Source organism: Miniopterus schreibersii (genome assembly GCF_964146895.1).
Source record: "Miniopterus schreibersii genome assembly, chromosome: 1".
In the NCBI taxonomy this organism is placed as follows: Eukaryota; Metazoa; Chordata; class Mammalia; order Chiroptera; family Miniopteridae; genus Miniopterus; species Miniopterus schreibersii.
The window spans coordinates 31,102,523-31,115,435 of NC_138101.1; the positions used below are offsets into that span (position 1 = coordinate 31,102,523).

Here is a 12,913-nt window from a genome sequence, read left to right on the forward strand (position 1 = left end):
CCACTGGAGCCAACACCTGACCTAGAAATGGGAGCATGGAGTGTTCCACCAGCGGGATCCTTGGCTGACTACAAAGTGCAGAGCCACCTACTCACTTCTATCTTATTTTGGAGAAACTGATTTTCTGCCACTTTTTCATATTCCAATTGCTGAGTTGTCCTCTCAACTGGACTCCAAATAAGAAATCTGCACTCTGCTGGTGTCATTCGGTTGGTTGAGCATTTGTCCTGTGCACTAAGAGGTTGCTGGTTTGATTCCCAGTCAGGGCACATGCTCAGGTTTTGGGCTTGATCCCCAGTAAAGGGCCTGTAGGAAGCAGCCGATCAATGTTTCTTTTACTGATGTTTCTCTCTTCCTCTCCCTTCCTCTCTCTCTAAAATCAATAAAACATATTTTAAAAATTGTTAAAAAGTGAAATGTGGTCTCAGTAAAAGAACAGTAGTGAGAGAAACTTGAATGTAGCAGAACTCCTTTTTAGGTATATTTGGGTCACGTACATATGTACACCCCACAAAAACAACAACTTGTATCTCCAAACTCAATACATTACAAATAGGCACAGTTCAGAGTAGTTAAAAAAGGGTGGGCGCAGGGGAGCTTTATTATAGCTATACAGTTAATATCAGCATGAGCAAGGTCAGCTCTATATTTTCATCTGTTTTTTCTTCTTCTGCAGATTGTACACAAGGGAAGGAAGCCTCTTGGTTTTATAGGTCACACTTCCCTTGATGCGTTTTCCTTTGATGTTAACGATATGCGGCAAGAGAGGGGGCCGGACCGTCAGCACTGTTCCTTGAGGTGTATAGCCTCGCAGATGCAGTCTGTCTGTAAACTGAGGAGTTACTGCAACCCAACCTATGCAGGCATGCAGCAGAACACAAAATGGTGTTAGCAACCATCTTTCCCTCCACCCCCCACTATCACAATTATTCATCCAGCTTCGCACATTTGGGGAAATCCCAGGGGTGAGTACACCCGAGTGCAACGGATAAGCCTCACCCTGGGAAGACCACCTTTGTGGTCATGGATCTCCCCTGCCAGGTAAGTATGCTAGCAACCATCTCATTGGAAACACTAAACCAAAGCTTAAGATGGAGCATAGAGGAGGCTACTGTTGTTCACTCTATTTCTTAAAAAAGTGTACCATGTATTTGTGAAAAGGTACACATTTATTTTCAGAGAAGTTTGCATTTTATGAATAAGCTAGTACGTATACCTTAAAATCCTCACCATATGTTAGTTAAGGTACACGTCTATGAAAATATAAGGCTACTTTATTCACCTTTAAAAAGGTGCCTGGTGTAAAATTACCTGCAGAGGAAAACTTGATGTCAGCTACTGCTTCAGGTTCCCCAAGTCCTTCTAACGTAATGTCTTCAGCAACAAGAGGAGGAAATCCTGCCATTCGCTCTTTTCCACCCATTGGAACCTTCCATTGAGATAAAATGAAAATGTTTGTAAATTCAAATTAAATTCTCCATAACTCCAGTATTAAGTAAAGCCCTGATAAGGTAATTCTGTACAGGGACCAAGAATAAAATCCTTTTAACCGTTAACGGTCGAAAAACACCCAAATCACTTCTAGTCAAATGAAAAGCACAGGAAGCCTACAGTTCCCAGTGCCAAGGCCCACATGTGGGTGGTAACCTCCTGATAGCAGAATCTTGCTTTATTAGTTTACACTCTTTTTACAGCCCTCCGTAAACCTTTACAAAGAGTAATGTTGGGCAGTTAGGGCAACATCTTTCCAAATACTTGAGCTCTTAGAGGCGTGGCTGCCCACAAAAATTAATCCCTGCCTCATGACAAGTCAAGGGTCCATATATAAGATTCAGCTTCTATGTTTACAGACATTTCCATAAATTGGAAGTGACTGGATAATAATTTATTCATCAGTAGATGTCTCTGTGTTTAGCACTAGGGGCAAAAAGAGATGTTACAGCATGATCCTGTCCCCCAAGGAGATCAGAAGGTGCAAATAACATGTAAACCGATTACAAGGTAAGAAATGTGATGAGAGGCATATATTAAGTACCATTGTCAGGGAGGAAGAAGTAAAGAATGGGTTTTGGTCAAGGAAAACCTTATTGAAGCAGTATCTGAGCAGTATCTTGAGAAATAGGTCAAAGTTACCCAGTGGAAAGTTATTCTGGGTTAGCATCAGGTATAGACATAAAAACTGGAAAAAGGGTGAGTTCAGGAGCTGTAGTGGAACAGTCCAGAGTATGTTGTGTGTGTATTAGTGATGAGGTCATCAGTTCAGACTTCCCAGTAATGTGGAACGACCAAGGGGTTATAAAGAGGAAAGAGAACACACAGATAAAGAATTATACTTCCCCCTGAACTACGCCAACACTATGACCTGATTTGTATTTGGGGGAGCTCTCTCTAGTGCAGGAGTCCTCAACCTCAGCACTACTGACTTTCTGGACTGAATAATTCTTTGTACAGTATAGGGCTTTTAAGCAGCATCCTTGATCTCTACTCGGGACCTACCAAGTTGTGAAAACCAAAAATGTCTCCAGGCATTGCCAAATGTCCTCTGGGGGCCAAAAGTCAATGCTGGTTAAGAACCACTGCTCTCGTGGCTAGAAAATATATTTGGGGTGGGTGGTGGGAGGAGGGCAATAAAAACTGGAAGCTGAGAAAATATTTAAGGATCTCAAAAACAGCCTAATGAAAGCAGATGGCAGCTTGAACTCCAAGGCTGGATTCAGAGAGAAACTGCTTGTGTCACACAGGGAGAGCACACTGGGATCACTGCTTTGGAAAGTATCAGTGATGTCCATTCTGAAAACACAGATGCATGGGAGTAGAGCAACACAGAGTTCATGTTTCTGAGAACCATGTCATACAAACCAAGAAAGTTTTCTTTCCTCCAAGTCTCAAGCTGTACTTAAACTCATTTCACCTAAAAAGTGAACAAATAGAACTAAAGCCTTCTGTTGCAGAAAAAGCAACAGATCCTATACTGCTAATTGCCTTATGTGCTCACCCACTCAGCATATCCTACAAAAGTCTCTGGAATATTAACTTTAGGGTAGTTATTTCAGTGGATTTTTTTTTTTAAACTGGCTTGAGAGGAAGGGGAAGAGAGATGGAAAATCCGTTTGTTTTTCCACTTATTTATGCATTCACTGGTTGTCTTGTATGTGCCCTAACTGGGGATCAAACCCACAACCTTGGCATACTGGAAGGCTGCTCAAACTTACTGAGATAGCCTGCCAGGGTTCAAAAGAGTTTTAATTTCAGTGTAGCTTTCTTAGGAAATCCAGAGAGAAGTATTTATATGTCAAGCCAGGTTTGTTTTTATCATCTTTGAAAGGCAGATGTATATTTTGTTTTGACTTATTTTTGGTTGTGTGAGCATTACTAAATGTTAAATTACCTTTGCATTGGATGCATCTGGTATTTTTGCAACAGTTAAGTTCTACCAATCACCACTACAAACACTTACATAGCACTTAGAATAGGGTCCTGGAACTTAATTCTCCCCAGACCTCGACGTCATAATGGAGGCTCAACACAGACAGGAAAGGAAACTTGCCTGAAGTCCCACAGCTTTGTTGAGCGGCGGAGAGGAGTGGAATCTGATTCCAGTCTGGCTTCAGTAATCTTAATCATTACACATTACTCGCTAGCTAACAGCATCTACAGCTTATCTTGTTAAGGGGCTGAAAACAGTCTTTGGAGAATTTGGCAAGAACAATTTCAGTGGCACAGTAAGGGCCGAGAACAGGGACTTCAGAGGGTGGGACATGAGGAGTAGGAGCAAACTTGATTATAAAGGGGAGGAATAAAGAGGAAACCGAGTGTTTTTATTTTTTAAAATCCTTACCAGAGGACATTTTTTCCATTGCTTTTCAGAGACAGTGGAAGGGAGAGAGACAGAGAGACACTGATGTGAGAGACACGTCAATTGGCTGTCTCCTGCACACGCCATGACTGGGGCTGGGGATCGAGCATGCAACTAGGTACCTGCCCTTCACCAGAATCGAACCACAGACAATTCAGTCCATGGGCTGACGTTCCAACCACTGAGCCAAACCAGCTAGGGTCTGAGTTTTGGTTTTTAAAGATGAGAGAAATCTTAACATATTTATAGGTTGAAGCAAGGAGTGAGTTAAGCAGGAGAAGAGGTGAGATACTCTATAAGTGTCTGGGATTAAGAAGCTGGGAGAATTCTGCCACCCAGACCAGGACTTCTCCACCTTGGCAGTACTAACATTTTGGACCAGATAATTCTGTGTTGTGAGGGGTTGTCTGTCCTGTGCACTGCAGAATGTTTAGCATCATCCTTGGCCTCCACCCACTAGATGCCAGTAGCATCCCCCAGTTGTGAGATAATCTGTAACTTCTCTTCACTCAGCATTATCCAGTACAACTTTCTGCAATGATGTGACTTCTGAGCAGTTGGAAAGTGGCTAGTACAACTGAAGAACTAAATTTTAAATTTTAATTAATTTAAATTTAAATAGCCACACATGGCTACCATTTTGGACAGTATATTCTAGAGAAAATACAGCTCTGTAGCTATCCTAGGATCAGTACAACATCCCTTTTCTTATAGGGCCCACTTTACTTCATAGCCCAAATCCTCAAGGAGAACGCGTGAGGGGAGAGCTAGCTGATGGTATAACAGAGATGATACTGCCTAACAAAGGCTTTCTTAGCAGGGCTGTGGGACTGTCATGGAGTAGCTAACCTGACTAGGCAATCATCAAAGGGTGTCACCTCACCTTGAGTAACGTATGACCTGCATGCTTCTCATATATAGCATCTGCCTTGTCCAAGGAGGTAATGTGCACAGGAAGGAAGTTGGAAGCCACAACTGTAAACCAAGCTGATTGACTTCCCTTAAAAAAGAAATAAGTTATTTTACACAATGAAAAACTTGCAAAATCAGCACAAGGCACAATTTTAAAAAAAATCAAGCTCCCTTATAAGTACTGGTATGGCAGCTGTAATCAAACTATATTAATGCCTAAAAATAAGGGCACAATATGGCAGAAACAGTGCATTTCAAAAATTTATGTAAAACTATGATTCCTTCCATAGGCTTGTTGATATCATTTAAAGAAATGACCCTTTTATTACTGACTGCTTCAACTGTCCCTGTGTAAAGTTAGGTTTAAAAATTAACTTTCTGTGAGCTTTAAAGAAATATATAAGGGTTTTAAGTATGTGATGCTAAATTTCCAACAAATTATGAACAAACACCAAACCCAAGAAATGTACTAAAGCAATGGGCCTTCAAGTTGCAAAAAGTGCTGTTGGACTTTCCTTTTTCTCCTCACTTTGGCAAGACGGGGCAATTCTATAGATACCCTAAAATCCCCAGAGTGATGCTATGTAAATGAACACCAACCAAAAACCACACATATAAAAGCATACATAATATGCGATATAAAGTGTGGAGTTTATTTAATGCATATTAACCCTGTACTTAAAAGGTTTGACCAATGATTTCCCTGTGAAACAATACCACAGGATAGGGGCAGTATCTTTTCTTAGTGCCAAGCTGTATGGGGCACTGAACATCTTAGTGAAGATATAGTTTTAAGCACTACTATTGTATTTCCTTCTCATTAATTTTTCCCAAGTTTTTATAATGGGCATTAGAATAGTATATCAATGCCCCACATAGTCATGACCTAGCTATCAGCATTTTGTCAGTCTTGTTTATAAATCTTCTTCCTTGAAATAAATCCAAAAACTATGTCATTTTTAAGTGGTACAGAGTTCCCTTACCTGCAGAAAATCTATTCGGCCTATGGCACCCAAAAATAGAACCATTCCAGGTTTAAGCACAAAAGTTCTTGGGACAATGGAGTGTGCTGGCAAGACAATATTGACTTCTTTTTCTGTTAGAAGATTTAAAATCTGTGAAGCAAAGGGCAGATTTTTGGGGAAAATTACTTTTACAGAAGATATGATTTTTACCTCTAAGATAAAAAGTGATGAAAAAATATTCCAGACGTCACAATAAACCAAAGTATGTCAGAATTTGCTGCACATAAAATTTATTCTGCCTGGCTAACATGGCTCAGCAGTTGAGCACTGACCTATGATCCAGGAGATAGCATTTTGATTCCTGGTCAGGGTACATGCCCCGGGGTTTCGGGCTCCATCCCCAGCAGGGGGCATGCAGGAGGCAGCCGATCAATGACTCTTATTACTGATGTTTCTATCTCTCTCCCTCTCCCTTCCTCTCTCTGAAATCAATAAAAATATATTTAAAAAAATTTACTCATCCTTTCTGTCTAAATGGAACAATTTATGAATGGCTCTACTCGTTTCACAACTTAATCTTGAGTAATATCAAAATAAATTTACGAGTAGATATTTTCTTTCTTATGTCAGTAGCATCCCTCTGTCAAAATTGGCATGAACTGAAAACACTGATGATTCAATTCCAAGAGAGAAAATAAGTTTTCACCATCAAGACTTCTGGGGAGCAGCAGTTTTCAGCTAAACGTAAGGCAATAAGCTATCTTATGTCCTAGTGGCAAGTACACATGCAATGAATGCAAAATGGTCACAGCATTCTAGGAGCAGGTAAAGAGCTTGAAGAACCCCTTTCTAAATTCTGGACTTTAGATTCCTTATTTCCCCCAAATACTCAGCAAAAAGTGAGAGGAAGTTATGAATCCTCTAGTTTCTAAGGATGAAGAGTTCCTTAATAGACTAGAGAAAATAGAAAAGGAAAACCAGGAAGTACAAGATTCTGGTAAGACTTAAGGAACGAAATCTGATTTTAAAAGAAAAAGAACAGCCCGGCCGGGCGTGGCACAGCGGTTGAGCCTTGACCTGGGATCCAGGCCATCAGGGTTCGATTCCTGGTCAGGGCACATGCCCGGGTTGCGGGCTTGATCAATGAATCTCTCATCATTGATGTTTCTATCTCTCTCTCTCCCTCTCCTTTCCTCTCTCTGAAATCAATAAATATTAAAAAAGAAAAAAAAAAGAAAAAAAAGAACAGAGGTTTAAAAAAAAAGGTGGGGGGGGAACCCTTTTGTGATCTTGGTTCTTAAGAAAAATAATAAGGAAATAGAAAATACTACCCTGGCCAGGTGGTTCAGTTGGTTGGAGTGTCATCCTACATACTAAAAGGTGGTGGGTTCAATCTCTGGTTGGGTGAGTGTGGGAGGCAACCGATGGATGTTTCTCCCTCTCGCCCTTCCTCTCTCCAAAATTAATTAAAGAAAAAAAGGGATACCTAGAGAGGCTCACAAGAAAATACATAAGGGGGCTGCAAGTAGTTTCCCCTATCATATGTGTTTGAAAAAGCATATTAAAAGCCACCTGCAGTAAAGAAACCTTTTAACACTTTTTAGACACTAATACTTCCATTTCACAACAGAATTTCTTGGTTTGGGAAACACTGATTTAAGGCATCAAGTAAATATATCAATAAACTGACACTAGATGCAAATTACCTTAAAGACCCTTTATATCTCAACACTCAAGGGTCTGATTCTGCTGGCTAGAATATTTAGCAAATTCTTGCCTGACTATTTGACAAGAGGTATATATAACTAAAGTAACTGCTATCCCTGACCTGAGACTAAAAGGGGAAAATGAGTTGAAGTTAAAGTGACAGAACATTATTAGAAAGCAGTCCAGTTACTCTGAAGTTTTTGATTGCTAAGAAAAGATTGGACACAAGCAATTATTCTAGAAGGGAAAAGAAAAGTTAAAAGACCCATATGATTCTATGATGTGGGTCACCAAATAGAATACAGTTTTGAGAATAAAATGCTAAGTAATCCTGATGAGGCCAAGAAAGGAAAAGTACCTAAGAAACCCATGTTTCACAGGGAGATACTGAGATAATTAGGCGAATTAGATACTGGTCAGTAACCAGATTCAAAGGAAGCTGATTAATAGATCTGCCATAAGGCTGTATCCTGGATGCACACCTGAGTCAATAAATGACTTGGATGATCAAAACTGCAAATAAATAAAAAGTTGTGAGATTTAAAAAGTATGTAGGATATAGGCTTAATTTAATAAGCTAGAATCAAAGCTTTCCAGGAGATACTGCAATTGAATTAAAAAGATGTAGAGGCAAGAGAGGTAGAGTTAATCCTGTTCTAAATTATGCTGAAATGAGGGCACTTTTACAAGAAATTCCATTCTTTTTTTTAAATCCTCACTGGAGGATAGGTTTATTGATTTTAGAGAGAAAGGAAGGGAGAGAGAGAGAACCATCGATGTGAGAAACATTGATCAGTTGCCTCCCATACACACCCTGACCAGGAATCAAACCTGCAACCTAGGTATGTGCCTTGACCTGGAATCAAACCCGCAGCCGTTTTGGTGTGTGGGACGATGCTCCAACCAACTGAGCCACCTGGCCAGGCGAGAGAAGTTCCTTTCTTACTGTCATACTCTGAGAACAAAAACAAATTAGAAAACATTCTGAAAGGGGCCTGGGTTGATGATAACCTATCTCTTGCAAAGATGATATATAGAAAACAAGGACAAACCATCTGGATTATGTCAGCATAGGAAATGCTAAATGTTTGTTGGATGAACTAATGAAAGAAAAGGGTAGAGTGAGGGAGAGGACATTATACTCTAAAATATTTCAAAGCTTTGAGAATAATGGGTACAAGTTATAGAGAGACTGTTCAATAGAAAGAACAGGTCAAAACCAAGCAGGTCACCGTGGGAGGCAAGGTGACCCTGCTGTACCTGATGAGGAGTCAGCCCTTACTTCAGTTCAAGCTGGATGCCCTTTGATGAATATGTTAAAGAGGGACTTCAAACGTGGGATAGGTGGCTGGACTGCAGTGATATTTATGATTTCTTCCAACCTCAAAATCTATGATTCTCCCTAACTAAGGTAAATGTCTCCGTAACTAAGGTAACAAGCACAATAATACAAGTAGGGTGTCAGCAATGAAGCCCAACAATGAAATATAAAACTTGATGGTATATAGATTTATCCCTGAACCACTTCTAATAGAGTCAGAACTGAGTCTATAATGAAAGTATACCTCCTTTCTTGTGTTCTACCAATTAAGACAGTACTCATGCAATTGAAAATTAATGTTTCTATAGCCCAAGTGCCCATAAGAAGGTGAGTGAAGAAAAAAGCTGTGGCACATTTTACACCATGGAGTACCATGTGGCTGTAAAAAAGGATCTTTTACCCTTTGGAACAGTATGGATGGACCTGGAGAGCATTATGCTAAGTGAAATAAGCCAGTCAGAGAAAGACAAGTACCATATGATCTCACCCATATGTGGAATCTAATGAACAAAATAGAACCAGAGACATAAATAAATGGAACAATGACAGATCTCAGAGGGGAGGATGGGAAGAGATCAACCAAAGAATATATATGCATATATGCATAACCCATGGACACATAATAGTGTGAAGGCCTGGGGTGGGGTGGGGTGGTGCAAGGGGCAGGGTGGAGGGAGACAAAGGGAGCAAAGGGGGCAAATGGGGGACATCTGTAATAGTCAACATTAAGAAAAAGGAAGTTAATGTTTTTAAAATACATACACAATTTTCCTTTGTAATTCCAGGGGTGTCATAAAACCAGTGGGCATCTTTCACGTCTTGTGGGGTCAGTTCTATTCGTTTGATGGGTTTATCTGCAACCTTAACAGGCTCATTTCCCATTTCAAAGGCAAGTGAATCGGCATCAAACGCAAAGGCAGCTTCATCCTTCTGCTCTGAATACAGGAATGTTCTTCCAACTCTTCCTAGAGCCAGTTATATTGAAATTGTTAGATACTGCTTTACAGCCTTTGACTCCAGACAGGTAATTCTTTTTCTCTTTTTAAATATATCTCTATTGATTTTGGAGAGAGGAAGGGAGAGGGAGATAGAAACATCAATGATGAGAGTCACTGATCGGCTGCCTCCTACACGCACCCTACTGGGGATGGAGCCCGCAATCGGGTGTGTGCCCTGACCTGGATTTGAACCGCAGTCTCCTGGATCCTAGGTCGATGCTCAACCGCTGAGCCACACCCAACCAGGCCAGACAGATCATTCTTATACTGGCATCAAAGAAGTTACTAAAACTATGAGCTATGAAAGTGAGACTACAATGATATATTGCTCTGATTTTTAAAAAAAGGCAGGAGTCAGACTCTTGCAATAATCAAATGTGTGGCTGGCTGTGTACACCAGGCATGGGGGAACAGTTGGAAATCAAACTTATTAGTAAAAGAAGGTTGAGAAGAGATACCAAGCAAAGGGGACCTTCTAACTTACAGCTGCTGCATGGAGTCAACAACTGTACTGGTCTGCAAGGAGGAGGGCTGTATCTAAGTGGAAATGCTTTTACTGCTGACAATGGCTGGGCGGACCATTACTATGATTCCTTGCCTGGATTTCTTCAAGCACCTCTGTCACAATGTTCTCAGCACAGTGAACTCTTGGTTTCCAAACAGTAGCCTTGCCTCTAAAGGGCCTTGATGTTCCAGAATGAGGAAAATCATCTCTTCCCACAAAAACTGGCTAGCCCCAGACAGCTTATTTCAGGTCGCTCAACAAAGAGTTTGAGCACAGACCCCCCCCCAAGAGTTTTCCTATAGAAGAGGCTTACCTACTACATAACCATGCTTTTTTAAAAGGTTAAGTTGATTTTGTTCTAGCTGACTAAGATCTTCTTCAGCTTCGGTTGCATATTTTTTCAGCCTTTTTTGCCTTTCAAACATTCTGTAAGGAGTTGGGTTGCAAATAGGAAACTTCAGAAGGTTTAATGTAGTACCTGAAATACCAAGGAATATATTTTAATAAAATTGCACAAGGGAATAAGGGGAGGAAAAGTAACATTTTTGAGGAGATACACAGTCTTGGGTACTGTGATTTATTTCATTTAACCCCCATGACAACCCTCTACAAAATTATTCTTACTTTACAAATGAGGAAATAGGTTCAGAGACTGGCTCACAGGCTCAATCAGAATGTGAATCCCAAATCTGCAGATCTGATTTCTTTTCATTTTCACCACACTACCATCCTATATCAAAGCACCTCTGTGTATAATTCAACCAAAGTTCAGGAGAGGGAAGAACAGTTTATGAAACAAAGTTAAACCCTGGTTTCAAAGGAACAAATGAGGGAGTTAGTTTTGTCAAACGTTAAATACAAACAGGGTGACGGACCCATTCTGCAATTACAAAATTTTTTTAAAGCCACAAAATTGACATTTCTTCTCAACAAAGCCACACATCATACTGTGTTAGTGAATTATTCAAAGGTTAAATGTGTACAGTATATTGATCACAGGAATAAACTCAAAATAGTGGAAGTAGGTTTAGAAAGTCAAAGGACTTTCCAGGGAAACATACAAAGTAAAGCTACAAGGGAAACCTCAAAGACAGCAGGAACTGTATTTTGCTGCCTGGTTTATCTCCAGTGCCTAGAACAGTGACTGGAACATAGAAATGCTCCATAAATATTTGAATTAGAAAATTACTACAACTACTAAATTTCCAAGCACTAAGCTGACACACAAGAGAGGTGTGACTATAAAATGGGGAGAGGATTGTTAAAGGGAAGGCTCCAGACAGTTCCTGGTGGACAATTAAGCACCTCGGAAAACGAAGGGGGCGGACCTACTAAGGCTCACCAGGCCAAGAAGAGATGGTGGCTCGGTCAATGGCCTCAGCGCCCTTCGCAATGCAGTAATCCGACTCCAGTAGCGTGTTGAAGAGAGTGGACTTGCCAGCGTTGGTGGCACCCACCAGGTAGACGTCGCCGCGGTACCGCCAGGAGCGCTGAAGCGCGGAGATCAACTCTTCCACTCCATAGCCAGTCTTGGCGCTAATGAGCCGCACGTCCCTGAGTACCGTGGACCTGGCCGAAGGTTTCGAATTCTCTTCCCCATCAGGTGACCCTTCTCCGCCGCGGTGCAGTGGCCCTCGGTGGCCAGGGGCCCGCAGGAGCCCGGCGCGGACACAGTCATCCCACAGACGCTCCCGGAGGCGCTGCAGGTAGCCGGGAGCGTCCTGGGGCAGCAGGTCCACCTTGTTCCCCAGCACGATCAGCTGCTTGGGGCCTACCAACGCGGGCAGGTCGGGCAGCAGGGCGTCGGGCAGATCGAGCAAGTCCACCATGTAGAGCACCAGGGCGGGCCCGGGCTGCCGCAGCGCGGCGCTCACCAGCTCCAGGTACTGCCCGCGGCTCACCTGCAGGCGCAGGGCGCGCCGGTGGTGCACCAGGAGCCAGCAGCGCTGGCACACGGTCCGCGCCAGCCGGCCGTCGCCCTGCGCCGCTGCGCTCAGGAACTTCTCGCTGGGCAGGTAGCCAGGCGCGCCAGGGTCCTGGCAGTGCAGCTCTGCCCCGCAGCCCGAGCAGCTCAGGCCGCTGGAAGGCACGGTGGGGTCCGGGTGCCCCACGGCCGGGTGCACCCGGAGGCGGGCCCGTAGCTTCTGCTGCCGCCGCTCCTCCCGCCGCTGTAGCTCCAGTCGTTCCTCCTCTTCCTGATGCTGCTGCAGCTCCCGCAGCTGCTTTTCGAGGGTCGGTGCGGGCTCCGGCTCCAGGACGTATTCGGGGAACAGAAAACGCTCCTCCATGTCATCCCTTCCTTCGTAACCCGCAGTCGCCGTCCGGCCCCGAGGAAGCCCACGTCCCAGGCCCGATGGGTCCCGGGAGGAGGTGGCGGCCGCGCATCTCCCCCCGAGGAGCGGCTCCTGGAGGCCATGGCGCGCAACCGTGGGAGGTGGTACCCGAAGTAAAGGCCAGAGGAGTCTACGGGTCAGGCGTGCAGGCAACATGGGGAACCTGTCCCCGGAACAAAGGGGGCGGAGCCGCGCGCGCGCGCGCGCGCGCGCACCGCGACCGGAGATGCGCGTCATTCTGACTGAGTCGCGGGACTACCTAACAGCTGTTATTTCTGAGCCGCCGCATTTCGGCTCCTCCTCCCCCGTGTAATCC

At 43.2% G+C, this 12,913-nt stretch overlaps 1 protein-coding gene across 3 annotated transcripts; it reads right to left on the reverse strand.

Annotated features, from left to right (window-relative positions):
- Window positions 1–457: 457 nt before the first annotated feature.
- NOA1 (nitric oxide associated 1) lies at window positions 458–12,909 on the reverse strand. 3 transcript variants are annotated; one of them, XM_081118432.1, is made up of 8 exons: window positions 12,250–12,907; window positions 11,607–12,165; window positions 10,578–10,742; window positions 9,524–9,726; window positions 5,752–5,883; window positions 4,740–4,856; window positions 1,312–1,429; window positions 458–855 (listed from the first exon to the last, which is right to left on the reverse strand). In XM_081118432.1, exons 1-8 carry the CDS (start codon window positions 12,832–12,834, stop codon window positions 644–646), a joined length of 2,091 nt encoding a protein of 696 aa, XP_080974558.1. In that variant the 5' UTR covers window positions 12,835–12,907; the 3' UTR covers window positions 458–643. The 3 variants fall into 3 exon arrangements, with proteins under 3 accessions (XP_080974558.1, XP_080974557.1, XP_080974559.1); XM_081118431.1 differs by having other exon boundaries at window positions 11,607–12,907; XM_081118433.1 differs by lacking the exons at window positions 4,740–4,856; window positions 5,752–5,883 and having other exon boundaries at window positions 11,607–12,909.
- Window positions 12,910–12,913: the final 4 nt, after the last annotated feature.